This window comes from Meles meles, chromosome 11 (assembly GCF_922984935.1).
Source record: "Meles meles chromosome 11, mMelMel3.1 paternal haplotype, whole genome shotgun sequence".
In the NCBI taxonomy this organism is placed as follows: domain Eukaryota; kingdom Metazoa; phylum Chordata; class Mammalia; order Carnivora; family Mustelidae; genus Meles; species Meles meles.
In genome coordinates, this window is record NC_060076.1 from 16,982,282 (window position 1) to 17,002,054 (window position 19,773).

The following is a 19,773-nucleotide window of genomic DNA, read 5'->3' on the forward strand; positions in this document are numbered from 1 at the left end:
CTCAATTGGACCGAACAGTGTGGAATTTAAAGTCAAAAGGGTCCTGTAATCACCCGGCCACTGGCCTGGGGCTGTGCTCCGGCTCCGTGTTAGAAGTGAGGATAATGGCATGGAGGCAGCCCAACGTTCAAGTCCGCTGTGAACACACAGAGCAGCCACCGGGCTTCTTTAAGGAATATAGGGGAAGATTTTGCTCTGGAAGCGGCAGAGCTGGGAGACAGTCGATACCCACTCACGCTCTCAAATCAGGGCCACGGAGATTTGATAGGAGGAGGTGGGGCAGAGGGCAATGCGGCAGGACCCTGCCTGGAGAAATTTTCTGAATCCGTTCCTTCTGTTCTGCACAGGCCTGTGGAACACCTACTAGGAGCTGGTGTTAGGGGGATAGGTTCCAGGAGCAAGGGAGAACAGGCCTTTCATTGTAAGAAGCTCAGAGATTCAGGGAGTGGAGGGTAGGTGAGGTGTGAAAGCCCCAAAGCAATGATTAGGGTACAGCCTCATAAGCACAGCAATGAGAAGAGGCAGGGCTCCCCCATCCCAGCCTTGGAGGCGGGGAAGGAGGCTTCACAAAGGAGGTGACAGTGAGTGTGTAACCAAACACTCAAAACTTAGTGGCTTAAAGCATTTTTTTTTTTTTTTTTCTTAAGCTCATGATTATTTGGGATTGGCAGTCTGGGCTGAGCTCAGCTGGGGAGTCCTTCTTCTGCTGGTCTTGGCAGATCCCTGCCACGCTTCCTCGTGTGGCCAATAGGCCACGTTCTGTCCTCATCCAGCAGGTTATCCCAGGCTTCAGGGCTTTTGAGGACAAGAAGAGAGCATGTCCGGAAACAAACTCTTACTTTTCAAGTCCCTGCCCTTGTCATTTTTTTGGCTTTGCCTTTTGGCCAAAGCAAGCCGTGCGGCCAACTCTGATTCAAAGGGAGGAGGGATAGACTTACCTCTTGATGGGCATCTGCAATGGCACAGCTGGGTAGATGGGAGGAGAAGGGTTGTTGATGGTTTAGTCGACTTACAGCTGCATTCTGAAGATGGATGGGTGACAAAGCATGAGCGTGGCCTCGGGAGAGAGAGTGGTGTGAGCGAGAGCGGGGAGGCATACTTCTACAGAGATGGAATGACCTCTGGAGACGGCGGGCACGGCTCAGGATGCTGACTGGTCACGAGCTGAGCACATCGAAAGCTACGTCATGTGAGGTGGTGCTGTTTTGTTCGATGCTGCAGGGGTGCGATGGTGGGATGAGGGTGAGGTTAGGGACGGGTGGACCCATATGTTCTCATGCTAAGAGACCTTCACGTGGTTCCTCCCACTTCTGGGTCTCAACCTCTTTTCCACCCACTGTGCCTCAGTTTCCCATCTGTGAAATTGGAGTAGAAAGTCTCAGACTCTCAGGCCTTGATTTTTTTTTTTATTAAAGATTATTATTTATTTGACAGAGAGAGAAATCACAGGTAGGCAGAGGCAGGCAGAGAGATAGGAGGAAGCAGGCTCCCCACTGAGTGGGGAGCCCAATGCAGGGCTCAGTCCCAGGACCCCGAGATCATGACCTGAGTTGAAGTCAGAGGCTTAACCCACTGAGCCACCCAGGTACCCCTCAGGCCTTGATTAAAAAAAAAAAATGAAGATTTATTTATGGGGGGGAGGGGCAGAGAGAGAATCCTCAAGTAGACTCCCTGCTGAGTGCAGAGCCTGAGATCATGACCTGAGCTGAACCCAAGAGATGGACATTTAACTGACTGAACCACCCAAGCACCCCTTGGGCCTTGATTTTAATCTTACATAGACCCATATTATCAAGTAAGCCACTATTAAAAAAAAAAAAGTTGAAGTAGGAGAGATAATAGCAACTCTTGGCCCAGAAGACTCTCATGACCTAGCAAAGGAAATGAGACTGGTGAGGTTAGTGAACCAGGGAAGGGAATAGAAAACCTGCCAGAGGAGCTTCGAGCTCAGAGGAGGGAGGACGAAGGCATCTTGGGCAGGGCTCTTTGGAGGAGGTAATTGAGCTGGATTTTGAAGGACGGCGATATCTGTGTTGCAGAAGAGGAATTAGGGCATTTCATACAGGAAGTACAGCACGGCGGAAACTGTGAAGCCACAGTGCAGCTTGGGACTGGTGGACTGTGGTTCCCATACAGAAGCAGTGGGTGTCCACCAGCATCTGGCACCGGGACGAATTAATCACGGGAAAGGGTGCCTCCACGTCCAGCGTCTCCCGCCTCGCTGCATGTAGCTGGTGACATCAGTAGCAGCTCTGTGCACCCTCTTGGTCTCTGTTGGGCTGCCCGTTTGGTTTTTACAAGTTTCATTTTTCCTCCCTTGGCCCCAACACTGCATAGCGCCATGCTGTCCTGACTCACCCCATTTTATTATCTGTCCGGTGTGAACCCAGGCCTGGGCACTCAGATACGGAACCCTCTGAGTTGAGGTGAGAGGGTTGAGGAACCATCATGGTTGAAGGAACTCTCATGGTAGAATCTTTAGGCAGGGCTGAGGGAGCGCTGGAGGTCTAGGGGAATTCTATACCCTCCCCCCTTGCTGGGAAACCACTTAGGAGTCTGGGAGGTTCCATCTTTCACCTCTGGCCTGCCCCCACCCCAAATCTTTGTCTGTAGCCTCCTTATGATCCTTGAAGAACATTAGATTGTGAGGCTGTGTGACCTGGGGCAAGTTGTTACCCCTCTCTGGTCTACATTGCCCATTCAGTAAAATGGTGGATTAGAACACTGATCTCCATTCCTTTACACTCCTTTATCTGTGAGGTTTTCTATGATTCCAGGTTGAAGCCAATAGAGATGACTTAAAAGGAGGTGGGGGGAACTGGGGCTCCAGACAGAAGAGTCCTAGATACTGTTTCCAAGTGAAGCAGGAAGTCTGATCTCTAACCTCTGCCTCGTTTTTCTCTGCAGTTGGTACCATCCCCCACTGCTGTTGAACAACCTGATTCTTATCTCGACAGGGGTGAGACAGACAAGGAGTGACGAGAAGACAGACAGCTGTCAGGGAATGCGCAGGTGCTAAGTGCCGTGCTGGTTTCTTCCAACACGAGTCATTCTTCATTTTCAGGACGTCTGTCAGAGACTGCTTTCGGGATTCCCATTTTCCACATGAGACAAGTGAGGCTCAGGGGGTAAACCTAACTTGGTAAATGTTGCTCAGGAGGAAGGAGCAAAATGGTCTTAAAAACGTAATTCATGGGGTGCCTGGCTGGCTCAGTGGGTTAAAGCCTTTGCCTTTGGTTCAGGTCATGGTCTCAGGGTTCTGGGATCGAGCCCCGCATCAGGCTCTCTGCTCAGCGGGGAGCCTGCTTCCTCCTCTCTCTTTCTGCCTGCCTCTCTGCCTACTTGTGATCTCTATCAAATTAAAAAAAAAAAACTTAATTCACCCCCAGACAGAATGCTTCCTGTACCTCTCCCAAGACAGATGTGCATTTTAAAAACAGAGGGCTCAACAGAAACACTCAACCCCAGCAGATGACTTCATCATGATGGAACGTGTGATCCGAGCATCTGGCTGACTGGGAGGCGCTGTCCCGGTTCTTACCTCACACCCCCAGTGTGGACTTGGTCCCTCTTGTCTTTTCACTCAAATGTGCAAACTCCTTTTCTCAGCCTGGTTAGGAAAGCAGGGTGAACACTGAATTTGGAGTAAGGGAAACGGAGCTTGAATTCATGCTCTGCCCCTTACTAGATGGAGAACCATGGGAGAGTCCAGTACCCTGCTGGGACCTCAGGCAGCACATCTGAACAGTGGGTATCCTTCTGTCCCCCTTATTCATGTGGGTTTCCCTCCCCTAGCTGAGGGCCTGGCACATAAGCAGGTGTTGGAGAAAGCTAGTCCCTGTCCCCGTTCTTTGGGCTCCCTCTCCCCATCAGTTTGCAGTGTTGTGAAACAGGGGAGGGGGAGAAAAACTCATTGATCGTTTGGGTGCATTAAGGTAAGAAAAGAAAGTGAGAAACAGCGAGCACACAGAGAAACCCAAGGGCATATAGTGAAGCTAAACTACAAAGAAAGACCAGGTGAAAAAATGCAGCAAGGAGCAAGGTAAATGGTTCAGGAGAGAATAACCAGGAGTAATACGATCCAGTTCCAACCACTATCCATCTATTTTCCAATGGAATCTGAAACGATGTGCTCTTCTCCCTTGCCGATAACTCTTAATTCTCTCCCCCTCCCGTATTTAACTGGATATAACTGTATTATTTCTCTCTACTGGGTAGCTAGGGAAAACGGGTTTTTTGTAAAAAACACAGTTCCCCAAGGAAGGGGGAGGGGGCAGGCTGGGGTGGGGGAGGGCAAAGGCAGAGGTAGCTGACAGATGGGAGGAAGGAAGAAGAGGGTCTGAGGTACTCCTGAAGTGTTCTTCTCCACCTGCCACTGCTCTGGCTGTGCCCCAGCCCCAGTCCCACCCCCTCTCCTCACCTTCTACCCCCCAAGCAGCCTCCCCATCTGCACACCACCGTGATGCATCTACGGACATGTAACCTGGTCTGACATCAGGACCTTGTAGACTTACAAAATTTCCAGATTATAGACTCTGCCTGCTTACTTTGTCCAGACCCCTGATAAATGAGGAGCGTTAATTCCCTCCTCACGTGTGTTCTCGCAACACCCTGTGCATGCTTTCGTGGCCAGTACCAGGGGATTGTTCCCTTCATTGATCTTCCTTTTTCTCCTCTCCTAAATTGTGATTTTCTTGAGGGCAGGGAACTCATCAAATGTGCAATGAGTGATGCATTCATTCAACAGACATTTGTTGGGTACCTACTCTATGCTAAGCACTGAGGATAGCAATTAGCTAGACAGACACGATCTTGCACTAGGATTGAATGAATGATTGATGGGTAAACGGATGAAGAAACCGAAGGAGGGCAGGATGGTGTGTTGTTGCTGCTTAGTGTCCATGGAGGAACATCTGTCCCAGAATGGAAGGTCCATTGTGAGAACAGCAATCAAATTGGTCTTTTTGCCCAATTTTTTTTGCCACAGGACCTAGCACTGTGCCTGGCACATTTTAGGTGGTCAATAAATATTTATGGATACTTTATTATTTTTTTGAAGATTTTTATTTTAAGGAATCTCTTTGCACAGCGTGGGGTTTTTCAAACTTACAACCCCTAGATCAAGAGTTGTACACTCTACTGACTGAGCCAGCTGGGTGCCCTATGGAAGTTAGGTTCTTGAATGATGGGGATAATGAGTGCATTTGCTTTTAGGACGAAGTGTGGGGCTTTGCAGATTTCTGAGCACATTGCTATTCATGCCTTTATTTCCTCTTAATTCTATGTTAAGTGTGATATGAGTAGGACAGCTAGCTCGAGTTTCTTCCTGCCACACACAAACGCTTTATAAATAAAGAAAGAAAATCATAGAGGTTTTCATTTATGGTATTTGGAGAGCTTCATTAGCCTCTAAACTCGGGCTTGGTCTGATTGCATGAAGGAGCCCCAAGTGGAACCTAATATTTCTTATTCTGCCTGGGAGACAGCCTATAGTTAAGACACGACAGTCCCCTCTTTATATCCCTCTCTGCAGACTTGCTATCTAGCCTTCTGTCTCTGTTTCCTCTGTAATGGTGAGCCTCTGCCTTTTCTACTGGCTTCTTCCCACTGGACCCTTTGCACCCCTGCAATCCCGCCTTCGCTTTTGTGCCATTCCTCCACCCACCGTGCTCTCTGCCACACGGCCACTTGTTGAAATCTTGCCCATCTGTTAAAACTCCGCCACAAAGAAACTCTAGATCCAGCCAGAAGTCATCTTCTCTCTTTCAAGCTTTCTACTTTGACTTCTAGTTATTTATGACATGCTTTTTCTCCGTTCGTTGGCCCAAACTTCTGAGGATAGAATCCCTCAATGCCAGATCTCAGAAAGTGTTGGTTGACTGAATCTTTAAAGTGAGCATATATTATATCTGCATCTACCAGATGCAGAGGTAATGTATATTCAATGTAGAAAATGTAGAGAAAAATGAATCAGATCATGATTAAAATCACCTCTGATCTCACCATTTGAAGAGCACTTTCTTGATGATCTGGTGTATTTTGTTCCAGTCTGTTTCTTTCCAGCCATATATATATACATACTTATGTCTAAACAGAACCACGGGATTATCTATTTTCTATATAAACTTCCTGTCTATCTCCATGAGAATCGCAAACTCCTCGAATGTTTAAAGTCTGTCTTTCTCTTCATTTGCATTCTCTTGGGTGTCTAAACTTGAGCCAGATGTTAAATAAATTTCTGTAGTGTTGCTGTATGGGAATCAAGCCACCATGGCTGCCCTGAATTGGCATTTCTTCTCTGTGTCCTCTTGGAGTGCCCACTTGAATTCAGATACGGGGACAGCCCAGCTCAGCTCAGCAAACGTTTACAGAGCCCTCTGCCCTGCATTTGGCCACTGTCTCAGGCACTCGGGTACACAAATGACTCTGATGTGTCCCTGCACTGGAGTCCAGTGAGAGAGGTCAGCTGTATAAACAGACCATTTTCACATGGGTAAATACCAAACACAGCATAGATAAATACCAGAGACCAAGGCAGTGGTAAAATCGGGTGTTATAATAGTGTGTATGAAGTGAGACGTAACACCTATAACTGGGATGCTTAGTGAGGACCAAGATCGAAGCTAATCTCATTTAATTATCTCATTTAATTCTCATGTTATCTCACTTAATTCTCAAAAGAACTCTATGAGGCAGGTGTTATTATCCTCATTTGACAGATGAGGAAACAGGCACAAATAAGGTAAAGAGTCTGTCCAAAGACACCCAGGGGAGCTGGCATTCAAATTCCAGTAGTTGGTCTCCCAGGGTCTGTGATATTACATAGAACACCATATTCCCTCTTTATGGAAGTGTAAAGGAGTGTCTAGCTCATATGGGGGTCACTGAGATCTTCCAGAGAAGGTATGGGGTTGAGTCGCAAAGGATGTCCCAGCCTCTGAAGAGGCATCTTCAGTTGAGGCAACTAAATGATGTGCTATAAAATTAAACTGATTTCTCTTGGCCTTAAAAAAGGGGGGGGTGGGGAGCGCCTGGGTGGCTCAGTGGTTTAAGCCTCTGCCTTCGGCTCAGGTCATGATTCCAGGGTCCTGGGATCGAGCCCCACATTGGGCTCTCTGTTCAGTGGGGAGCCTGCTCCCCCCGCCCGCCTGCTTCTCTGCGTACTTGTGATCTCTCTATCTCTCTGTCAAATAAATGAATAAAATCTTAAAAAAAAAAAAGCATCTTCAAAAACATTGAATTAGGAAAGAGCGTAGTGGATGTGGAGATTGCATAAATATTTGATCAGATTTAATGTGTCAGTGCAGGGAAAGGAGTGAAGAGAAGTAAGGGAGGGGAGAAATGCAGGGGCCAGGCTCCTGAAATTAGATTTTATCCTGAGGGGAGTCAGGAGCCATTGAAAGATTTCAAGCAAGAAAATGATGTGGTCGGATTTACAGGTTAGAAACTTAATCCCGGTAGTCATTTGCATGATGGTTGGAAGGAAGCCTGCAGGTGAGCGTGCCAGGTAGGACCTTCCAGGTGGTCTTCACTGGCCCCTTGAGATCCACGCTTCACCCTTTCCTTCCTGTTGAGGGCCCTGGAAGGCTGACCTGTATGATTTGCTCTACCCTTGAGTGTTTGGTTGGAGTTGGCCCACGTGAGGCACCTGCAAGAGATTAGCAGGTAGAGGGAGAGTGAGATGGGAGCATTTTTACCCCACCACACCCATGATGGGCCATGCCTTGTCAGTAGCCGGCATATTCTACTGGAGGCCGCAGCTCCTGTCTGACAGTCCTTTCCTACAGCTGTGGCTGTTTCCTGGTTTTACACATCTCCCTCCCCTCATCCCTTCAGGCCTAGGGTGGTGACAGCTGCTTGCTGTTGCCAACCTGGAGATGCTTCAACACCGGTTTGCCTTAATTCTACCCGTGATGATTAATTTTATATGTCAACTTGACTTGTCTTAAGGGATGTCCAAGAGCTGGTAAAACATTATTTCTGAATGTGTCCGTGAAGGTGATTCTGGAAGAGACTGGCCTTTGGATCAGTAGACCGAGTAAAGGAGAAAGGCCTTTAACAACTGAGCTGGCCAACTCAACCCACTGAAGGCCTCAATAGAACCCGAAGGTGGAGGAAGGACAGATTTGCTTTCTGCTAGAGCCAGGACATCCATCTTCTCCTGCTCTTGGGCATTAGCACTCCTGGGTCTTGGGCCTTGGGACTCAGACTGGGATTTATACCATTGGCTTCCTTCATGCTCAGGACTTAGGTTTGGACTGGAACTGTGCCACTGGCTTTCCTGGGCCTCCAGCTGGAAGGCGGTAGATTTGGGGACTTTTTGGACTCCATAACCATACGAGCTAACCCTTCATAATGAGTCTTTTTCTATGTATCTCTATTTGTCCTGTTGACTCTGTTTCTCTGGTGAACCCTGACTAATATACTTCCAAAGTCTTTGTAAACAGCCCTGTCATTAAATACTTCTCAGTGACCTCACTGAGTGTGTCTTCTCTTCTGGGATGAGACCCTGACTGGCGCAAGGCCACTTGAAGTGTTCTACAAGAGGGACGATGAAGGTCGGCATCAAGGCTACCATTGGAGAGACGAAAAGGAGGGCATGTGTGTGAGATCTGTTTCCCAAGGTTACTCAGCGGGATGACCCCCAGGAATGCCGGAACAGCTAATGGCAAGGGTGGTTGAAGTCAACATCTCTGCCTTCCTCAGTTCTTTGTACCTAGGTAGTGAGTTCATCTCCTGTAATGTCTGCTCCCCACCCCTCCCAGGTGAAGCAAAAGACTATTTGCAAACTCATCAGAAGCGCTCTCCGGCCTTCTGCGAATTATCTGCTGGAGGGTCAGCGGAGCCGTGGAATCAGGAGGCGGGTTAGTTAGCCACTTGGGAGATGTTACCAAGATGGCTGGTGATCAGAAGAGCTGCTTATTTTCATAATGACCTTCAGGAATTAAATAAAAATACAATGAGTGCCATAGATTAGGAAGAACAAGCCAATTAAAAGCACAACACGCCTTCGGGAATTTTTATTTCTTTTCCAGGAGGCTGAAAGGCATCTATGGCTGCCGAGGCAGGATGGCAGTCTACCCAGAATCACTGATGAAGGCTGATCCTCTCGCTTGGCTTTAGCGGGGCGGTTGAAGGGATTTGAGCCTATTGAATATTTCACGAGTTTCGGCCCATGGGGGGAGAACAGAGAAAGGTGAAAAGGCAATCCCTGTGTTTCTTTATGATTCCAATATAGAACCACGCTCTCAGAGGTGGGAGGGAGGCAGGCGCTGGAGTCAGCCTACCGCCGGAAGGCATGGTGCACCAATCCTCCCACTTTAATATCTGCTGTTTCATTTTATATTCATCATGTCAGCATAATCTGCCTTTATGGGAATCGTCTTGGTTCCCGACCAAATGCGTTTAGTCCCCCTTTTGCTTTAAGTTTGATTGTAATGTGACTTGAAGACTTCAATGAAATGTTTATATGGAAGGACTTGGGGAAGAGGAAGGGGAAAATGCAATTGGAAAATCAATCAGCGGGGAATTTCAAGAGCTGGCCTTGGTTGTGCTGGTATTTGTTTGACCCGTTTTTAATGGACACGAGACTGGCTCTCTGATCAAGTGTACTTCGCCGCTTCCCGACTGCACGGCGAGGAGAATATACTCTGTCGCCGGGATTCGAAGCCCTTAACCCTGTGTCTGGAGTGTATTTCCAACTGATGTCCCGCCACACTCCTTACATGTGTGGCTTCAGTGCCCTGAGGTCCCCAACCGCCCAGGCCGTCTCTACGCCTCCTTCTCTCCTCTGAAAGCCAGCCATACGCCCATTCTCTGTAACGCTCACGGTACCATGTTTTTAGAGTAGCTCTTTGTCTCTAAGCTGGGAGACTCCTGTCACACCTTCGTATTCTCAATGGACCTTTACTTATTCTTTCTTTAATTCTGTAATGAGGCTTAGCAATACCTCCATAATCTTATTACGGGTGTGTGTGTGTGTGTGTGTGTGTGTGTGTGTGTGTGTGTATTCATCATGGGCAACTTACTGACTTTTCACTGAGCACTTACGTGCCAGGCACTTCTAAGAGCACTTGAGATATGGCAGGAAATAAGCGAGGTCTCTGCTCTCCTGGGGGGACAGGCATTAAACACATGTTTCAGAAAATACATATGATTCATTTCTAATAGTGATAAATGCTATAAAAAGGTTTTGGAAAGGGGATACCCTACGCCGTAGATGTGTGTGGAGAGAAGAATTTCAGCTAACCCTGGCAGAGCCTCTTTGAGCAGGTGTCACTTGGACTGGAGGCCAATGCCAAGAAGAAGGTGGCTTAAAGGTCTGGGAGGGCAGTTCCAGACAGACAGGACAGAGTTCTTATGCCCTGAGGCGAGAGTGAACCTGGTCTGTTTGAGGAATAGGTGTGAGTTCTGCAGGGCTGGAGGCCATGAGGAGGGGATGCTGGTAGCAGGTGGCTCAGGATAATGTGCAGGTCTGGGGCCATATTACATGGGCAGGTGCACATGTGTGGGCACTGAGATGCCAGCTGGGGGGTGGGGAGAATTTCTGCCACTAAAGGATTGAATTTCCTGAAGGCAAGACTGGACCTCATTTCCCTCCTTGTTCTGAGCTACTAAAGTGCCCACAATTGAGTAGGTCCTCAATAATGTGTGTTGGATGAGTGAACACACACACATGTGAATGAATGAATGAATGAATGAGAGGATGAATGAATGAATACATGAATGAATGAGTGAATGGTGAAAGACTGCATGAGGGGATGAATGGTGAATGAATGAATGAAGGAATGAGTGAATGAATGGTGAATGAATGAATGGGGATACACGAGGAAATGAATGAGTGAGGGAATGAATGAATGAATGAATGAATGATGGAATAAATGAAAGGATGAGTGAATGAATGAGGGAATGAATGAATGCCGGAATGAATGGTTGGTCCTTCTGCTTCCGCCAGGGCGGTTTTCTCTCCGAGGCCCCATGGCCCTCCTCCCCACCTCAGCAACAGTTTTCTTCCTTTGTAATAGAGTGAGTCCAGAGCCGATCTCTGTGATTCAATATTTACTGTGTTTCACACACTGTTATTATCATTTAACGTTTACTGTCTGCTGACTGTGCACTCATCGCTGTAGCAAACAAAGAGCTCAATCTAGTTTTGGTTCATGGGCTAATTTAGTCAAGGGAAAGGAGATGTTGCAAGAGCCATCAGCATAGTAGCAATTGTATGGACCGGACATCTACTGGGTCCAGCTGGGCATCCGTTCACCAGTGGCCTGAAGCGAGGGGCTAACTCTGACTGGTCCTCTGTTTCCTGATCTGAGCGTGGGGAGGGGGGCTTCTCTGGTGGTGGGATCTTGAGCACAGGCTGCAACGAGCTCCAGGTGTGAAGACGTCAGATTTCGGCAAGCCTCCTTTCACTCGCTCCATCTCCTCGGTCCCAGGCTGTGGCAGTCAGATGCGGCTTGGCCAGGGCCTGCCCAACCACTGGCCCATGAGTCCATCTTCGAGAGTTGCTACACGAGAGAGCTATTTCCAGGGCAACCGGTAGCCCGGGGCTCTCTGGGCCTCTGGTTCTGGGCTTTGATGCATGGATAGAAACATGAGTGAGGGACTGAGCACGCCCATTTACCATAATGTCTTCATCTTGCCTTGGCCCAGCTGGCTGGTGGCCAGAAGAAGCTGCTGCCAGTGCTTTGGGTGCTGGGGCCCAGAGGTGGGGCGGTGGAGGGAGAGAAAGCACTGAAGAGAGACCCCCTTCACACCCTGGGCTCCCAGCCAGTCTCCTGCCCAAGTGTCCCACAGTGAGCTCTTGGGGTCCTTTGGGGCCCCCATGTCCTAATTACTGATGAAGTCTTGTGGTTATCTCCTTCCCTGCTTGACTCTTGGCACAGGGGTGAAGCCCAAGTGGGTTTTCACTTGGGCTCATAACTTACTACATTCTGGTCACCTTGTCTTTTTCTTGGAATGAGGTGGAGGCTGTTGAGGGTTTCGAGTCGAGGAGTGATGGGAGCGAACAGGCTGGGCCAGGAGTCCTCTGGCTTCTGGGTGAGAATACACAGAAAAGTGAGGGAAAGAGCAAGAGGGGAGTCCTGTTAGGAAGCGCGTGTAGCTAGTCAGGCAAGAGAGGGTGGTGTGTTGGGCCCAGGTGGTTGCAGGAGAAGAGCCAAGACAGGATACATTGAGGGTGGCGTTTGAAAGGTTTCCTAGTAGACTGGATTCAGAGTGGGAGAGAAAGCAAGCACTCAAGGCGCTGTCTCAAGGATTTTTCCACCGCAGCTCAAGGGTGAATTAGATCCTGTCCCTGTTAATAATAATAATGATAATAAATATTAATAGCAACTTTTTATAGCCCTAAGTGCCAGATGCTGTTCCCTAAGGACTGTTGATTGTGAACCTGAAGGAGTGAGTCTGTGGGGAGTGGGCGATACAAGCATAATTCAGTAGAATTTGGTGAGCAAACATCATCTCTTCAAGGTGACTGTCTTTCCTTCCGCGTCTCCAGGGGCTGCAGAGTGGGGTACAAGGAGAGCTGCTTGGATTAGGAGTTCTAGCTCAGCTTTCCCATCAGTCCTCCTCAAGTGTGTGTGTGTGTACACACACATGTTAATGGGATCTGTGGTGATTGTGGGAATACTGCCCCTTGGTCAGCTCCGTGTCTTGGGAAGATGGTCCAGAGCCCCAAGCCTGAGACATCATTATGGCTACTTGTCTACAATGGAGTGCCTTTGTCTTTATGGTAACTCTTGCTTGAATGAAGTCTTGATAATTCTCCAGGAACCACCCTTCCTCTTTCTTCATAAGACACCATGATAGGCCTTCCTTCTAGGACATTTCCAGGGTCACAGTCCCTCCAGGAGGCAGAGTGATGAAACGATGGTATGATCTTACTGTGGGGACCACCTCTGCTTGCCAACGCTCCCATCCTTCTCACTCGAGAAGAGGCTACGTTGGTATGGTTATATTGGAAGGAAGTACTATTAGAAGAATAATTTAAAGACCAGTTGATGGAGGGTGCCTGGGTGGCTGTGAAGAACCTGCCTTCAGCTCGGGTCATATGAGATCACTGGGCTGGAGCGGTGTCTTTCCAGATATTTTTAAGCCAAGGAATCTTGGGAGCCCGCACGCCCTTCCTGGCCGTGCAGTATATATACTAGCAAAAAACGGAGCTGCTCTGACTGAAGCAGGAGAAACAGGCTCAGATCAGCCCAGTTGCCAAGCTCTGTTCCTAAAAAGGGTAATCCCAAGGCCCCTAGGCTGGGCCAGATGTTCTCTCGGGCTTTTCCAGCTCTGAGGTTCCGCAGCTAACGCCGTGCGTACTTCTAGCGTGGCTTATGAAGGAGTCACACTCTGAGCCTCTGCTCTGCTCAGGGATGGAGACGTCCTTCCCTCACCTTCTTCCAGCTCCGTGCCCTCAGGAGAATGTAGGCACTTGTGTCTCTTATTAGTTTGATTTCTGTGCATTGGATCTAGAGGCACGGACGACCTTACCATGGACAGTGCTTTCCCCAAGGGCCCCCGACCGACCTGGGTTCAGACTCCGCCTCTGCCGCTCTGTTGCTTGGGGAGATTCTCGGTCGCAGGTGACCCATCTCTGAGGGGAAGTGCAGGTCTCTGGCTCCCAGGCTGGATGTAGAGAAAGGCGTTCAGGTGCAGAGTAGGTGCCTTCTGAGCTCCTGAACACACAGGGCTCCTTTCGGGCCTGGACTCCCGAGGCAGGGCATGCCGCTCACCCAGCGCCTTTGGTCTTGTCTTGCAGAGATGTCTGGCACGGCAGCGGACATCTCGCTGGTGCACTGGAGGCAGCAGTGGCTGGAGAACGGGACCCTGTATTTCCACGTCTCCATGAGCAGTGCCGGCCAGCTGGCCCGGGCCACGGCGCCCACGCTGCAGGAGCCCTCGGAGATCGTGGAGGAGCAGATGCACATTCTCCACATCTCTGTGATGGTGAGTGAGCGGGGATGCCGCGAGGTGCCGCGATGGGGGGTGACGACGGAGAGGTGAGGGGGCGACGGAGGGAGGCGGGGGCTTGCTAGCAGAGGGAGGAAAGAACTGGCTGAGCGTGAGAGGTTAGAATGATCTGCAGAAGGTCAGGTGGAGTCTGCGGTGTCTCTTGGACTGATGTGTACCCATCCATCATCTGTCAGCTGTGACAAACTAATCGTGCTTTGGAGAAGAGAGGAAAGGGTATCCCACTCCTTAGCCTTTTGGCTGACCTCTCTGGGAATAGCTGTTTAACATCTTTCACGTGCTTGGCCTGTTCCTCGGGGGCTGAGGTTCAGTGCTCCAGAATTCAACACCTTTCCAAGAAGGTCTGAACAAGCATAATCAGAACAAAATTGGAGCAGGGCTGCCCTTTCCCAAGTGCCCTTGATGTGCCAGGTACCTTGACCCTCACGAGACACCCTTGCAGTGTAGACCGTGCATGGTGGCCCTTTGGGGTTGGGCATAGCCCCATCACATGTGGAACCCCTTCCACTGCCCTCATGTTGCAGTCATGAATACTGAGTCAGAGGGGCCAAGACACTTACCCAATGTCACATGGCTAGTAAGAGATGGAGCTTCTCTTGGGTACTGGAACCCTCAAGCGTGTCTGGCTACAAATCCTGAACTAGTTCCTCTTCACTCTTTCTCTCAGTGCAAAAATTCATGGACCATCTATCTAATCATGTATCAGGCACTGTGCTGGGCCCCTTTGTGAACATGGTCTCATTGCATTTTCTCCAAGAAAGCATGAAGTCAGGCATGTCACCTTCACGTGAGAGATGGAGTTATGGGCCCAGAGAGGGGGGCAGTGGCCTTCTGTCTCTGCCATGACCTGGAGCTCTTGGAGTCTGCTATCCCTTCAGAGAAGGCTGCTAGGGCTTAAATCTCTTGAATGGTGGTCTAAAATGCATGTAGGCTCATATTAATGGTTTCTTTAAAAAACTGGGTTGATGTCTCTGCATGGTATATAGGAAAAAACAAATTCATTATGCAGAATGTACAGGGTCTAATTGGCTCAAGATGAGATCTGATAATAGCCATGAGTGACATCCCCCCAGTGCTTTTCACTCCTCAAGACATTATTTTCTCTTTGAGCCCAGCTCTCTCTGCCAGATGCATGAGGGTAGGAAACGTTATTCCCAATCTACGTGTGACAGAGGTGCGGTGCAGAGAGGTGAAGAAATTGGCAGAATGCCACTCAGCACAGTAGTGCGACCGCCCGCCCCTTTCTTTTCCATCTCAACAGCCAACAGTATTTATTGAAAGTCTCCAGGGGGGCCGAGTTTTGCTTTTGGTCTCGGTTCTTCTGATTCCTCTAACACTGCATTCGACACTCTGATGAGGGCTGAGTAAGAGCTTGGAAGTTTTCTCTTTTTGGAAAAACACACACATAGCCCAGCCAGACAGCAGTGTTAATTTTGGACCTAACGCATGCTCGTCACGTGGAGGAACAAATCAAGGCCTTTGTGTTATTCATGGAATGAGTGTGATAGACTTTTCCCATATATATATTTCGCAAATGATACAGCCACATGCCAAACCCAGTGCGTGCCTGCATGCTGACTTCGGGGTGCAGGAGGTGAGCACTGTTGTCTCAGGGCCCTTGCTAGAGCCCTCCTGGGGTATGGGACCCCACCTGATGCTAAGAAGGCCTGATGGGGCGTGCCTTCCCGTTTTCAATGTTTGAGAGTGAGACTGTGTTTTGACTAGTATTGGTTAAGCATTCTCTGTGTTTGGCACCATGCTGACTTACATACATCCTTCCCATAACCCAGTAACCTAGATGGTATCATCTCAATAATAAATGAGCCCTGAATGGGTTTTCTCTGCTTCCGGGTTCAGTGTTAGTTCCACTAAATCACACTCCCTCCCCAAGGACTGGAGGTGTTCTTTACCTTTTTATTCTGCTCCGTGAGTTCCGCTTAGAAGGAAGAAGTCACTAAGATGCACATGAATCTGAAATTCCCTGCAACTGAAGATGTGGCTGGCGGAGGAGGCCGGGTGGTGGATGGCACCTGGCCCTCTCTGCCCACGCACTAGAGTGGCCCAAGGCTACCACCTTGTGGTCCCTATAGTTCTTGTCTGCCTTCAGGGCCCCAAGATCTGGATCTCACTTGTCCTCACCTTACCCCCAAGAGACAGAGTCCTGTCCAGGAAACTCTGAACCTCAAGGTGTTCACGATGGCAGCCTGGCTTCTCTGAGGTGGGACACACCAGCCCCCTATGCAGAAGTAGGGTGACATGGAAGTGCATAAGCACGGACTCCAGAGCCTGGGTGCCTGGATGTAAAGTCCCAGGGTGCCACTTACCACTCTGGGGATATGGGACAAAGGTTTAAATGCCTCTGTGCCTTGTTTTTATCATCTATAAATGAGGGTGCCACCAACACCATGTAGGAACACCATGTACCTATATCAGAGGACATTGGCGTGTAAGACCCTCAGCTCTTATTCTCATGGGCACTTTGGTTGAAAGCTTTACGATGTGTTTATTATACCCTTTCATTTCATAAGTGGATAAACTGGGGTCCAGATAATAGACTGTAAGGTGTCTAGGATCTCCAGCCCATCAGCGTGGCTTGGCTTAGAGGGCATGCCTCTCGATGGCTTCGATAGACTCTGTCCTTGCTGATCTGGCCACAGACAATTCAGCAGGAACAAAAAGAGGGTTTGCTGCCTTGCCCCCTAAGCTGCCTTTACCCGCTAAGCGGCCGTTCAAAGTGGCATTCACGGTGGCTGCGATCTCTTTCCCCATTTCACAAATGAGAAACTTGAGACCCAGTGTGTTTATTTGAGTTCCGTGCCTAAAGCCACGGGGCTAATGAGAAGGCAGTTCTGGGACCAGGCTTTTCTCAAGATTTGAAACTCATGTGCAGGTTACTCAAGACAAGGTGGCTCCTGGTCTCTCAGATTTTTGCACTGTTTTCATATTCGGTGAAGGTTTGAAATCGTTTGTGAGAAGACCCAAGTTGTCCAGTAAGATGTCAACGAAATGCCAGGGTCAGTATTCTGCATTTCTTTTTCTCAAGACAAACCTTCTGCTCACCCATGCAGGGCTGCGAGCTTCGGCTAGTCATTGGAACGTGCTACAATCCATGCCTACTGGAGTGGACCTAGCATGCCCTTAGGGCTTGTTAATTCCTGAGCCTGAGATGGTAATAAAATCAGTAGCTATTGGTGTGACTTGTTCACTCCAAGATGAAATGGTAAACCTAGTATTTCACTCTATACAGGCTGATTCCAGATCCTCCACTCTTAACAGTGCAAGTATAGGCCACCATTCCTCGTCTCTCTGCATCAGCGGATGGCTTAAGTTATAAGATCTTATGAGCAAATGCTTGTAGACTCGCTCCTTGTGTGGAATCCACGAGTAGGTCAAGGTTGGGGGGGTGGTTATGATTTGGAAGTCAGCTCCAAGGTTGAACAGTATCTCTCTTGGTTGCTTTATGACCTTGGTCAAATCAAAATCATCGTCTGTAAAACCGTGATAATATTCTCTAATTCTGAGAGTTTTTCCAGGTACTGAGTGAGTTTACACATGCCTGTGTCCTGCACAATGACAATAATGGCCACCATCATCAAGGACTTTCTGTATGCCAGTCCCCATCTAGGTGGGGCACATGCGTCGTTCCATTTCATTGTTCAAATACTCTGTAAGATCGACACTCTCATTTCCCTCATTTACACACGAGGAACCTGGGGGTCAATAACGTTTTGCAGCTTGCTCAAGTTCATACCACCAGTGGGTTCTGACGCTGGGGTTACGACTCTAGTCTATCCAGATCGAGAGTCTTCGCTCTTGGGCATAATTCGGTGCCTGGTATTCGGTAAGTGCTCAAAAAGTGGTGCTGTTATCGAAATGATGGCTGTGATGAAAACACTGGTGACAAACATTGGTGACAAATGTTGAGAAAGGGGATGAACGGAAATGTTGGGCTTGATATGGAGGGAAAGAAGATCTTTGAGAACATATTTCTTTCCAAAGGACCATCTCAAATGCTGTAGATTTATACTGGTGGTCCCAGCGAAGGGGCAGTGACAAGGGACCAGCATCCCTGTCCATGGCCAGGACAGACCTTTCCAAGTGTTTGAGCTGTCTGGTACTGGATTGACTGAGTCATGGGGGTAGTGATTTCCTTGTCTCTGGGGGTATGCGAGCAAAGGCTAGAGGCCCTATTCATCAGGATTTTGAATGGAATAACTGTTAAGTTAGATGCATATTGTGGGTCTTTCAAACTTACAGGATCTATGACTCTATGCCATAATAATATATAGAAAAATACTTTGAGGATTATAAAATGCCACATAAATCTAAGAAATTATTATTACTATTCTCAATCAGAGGCTTTGTTTAAAGGATTTGTGTGATATGGGGATAATTCTTTTTAAAGCTTTCTGTGAAAAATGACTTTAGATCATTTCCCCAACCATTCTAGTATTCATTCACAGCATACCTTGCCTTCCTTAGTTCATTGATTTAATCACTCAATCATGCAATGGTTTACTTGCCTACTAAACCTAACAATGACAATCCTATCTGCAAGGAAAAAAGAGGAAAGAAAAAAGAGCTTTTAAAAAGTCAATCACAAGCTCAGAACGAGCCAACTCTCTGGGCTCTGATTGCTAAAAGTGGCTCCACATTTTAAGTTGTGTTAATGAAAGACGAGTTTTCTGAACGACTCGTTTTAGAGGTTCTGGAGGAGACCTGAAACAGTGTGTTTACTTTTGGGAATCGCACGTTCAGAGAAACAATAGCCGAAAAACATGATGAGAAAATAGGACAGTGAGGCATCGTAATGGCAACAAGAGCTGCTATAATGCTTCGGTTCTACTATCTGCATGTATTTAACTCACGCAGTTCTTTAAATAATCCCAGTTCAACAGATACCGTGGTTACTCCTGTTCTACTTCGGAGAAAACGCAGGCACAGAGGATGTAACTAGTGTGCAAGGACTGTCGATCGGGGTCCCCGGGGTCACATCCTGGCCCCACAACTGACTGACTAGCCATGTAACGAGGGCCTCTTGGCTCCCTCTGCTTCCATTTCCATATCTGGAATGGGGTGAGGTTAGAAGCACCTGCCTAAGGGGGCTGTTGGAAGATGATGCATGGAAAACAGATATGCTAGAGCCTGACAGGGAGATGTTAGGATTCTGCTCCCGATAAGTGTGTTAGTTTCCTAGGGCTGCCGTAACAAAGGACACAAACCGAGTGACTTCAGTGTGTTTTTTTCACACTTCTGGAGGCTAGATGTCTGAGATCAGGATGTGGGCAGGGCCATGCTTCTTGTGAAGGCCCTAGGGGAAAGTGTTCCAGACCCCATCCCCCAGCTTCTGGTAGTTTCTTGGCATATGACAGCATAGCTCTGATCTTCATGTGACCTTCTCCCTGTGCATGCTTCTCTGTCTGTGTCTATGTTTTCCACTTTTTATTAGGACACCAGTTACATTGGATTGGGATGTAGCATGATGGCCTCATTGTAACTTGATTGCCTCTGTAAAGCCCTAGTCTCCATAGGAGGTCACATTTCTGAGGATCTGGGCATTAGGAGTGCAACATCTATTTTGGGGGAGGGGGCAGTTTTGCTAATAAGTGCTATCACTGTATTATTTATAAGCAGTGTCATTGAAGAATGCGAGGGCAGCCAGGGCAGGGGAAGCTAAGCTGTTACAGACTGCAGGTCCCAAAAGCCTTTTGAATAGGAAACAGAGTCATGGGGAAAATCTCCTAGGGGAGATTGTTTTAGGAGGGAAGGAGACAGAAATCTAGTAATGGAGAAAACTTGGGACACGTG

General features: G+C 48.4%; 1 protein-coding gene across 3 annotated transcripts in view; it reads left to right on the forward strand.

Moving 5' to 3' along the window:
- ASTN2 (astrotactin 2) overlaps nucleotides 1-19,773 on the forward strand; it is an 875,241-nt gene that overhangs the window by 111,974 nt on the left and 743,494 nt on the right. For all 3 annotated transcript variants that reach the window (XM_046023052.1, XM_046023053.1, XM_046023054.1), the window contains exon 2: nucleotides 13,754-13,941. In XM_046023052.1, the coding sequence (XP_045879008.1) occupies nucleotides 13,754-13,941 (188 nt within the window). The remainder of the gene's footprint in view (nucleotides 1-13,753; nucleotides 13,942-19,773) is intronic.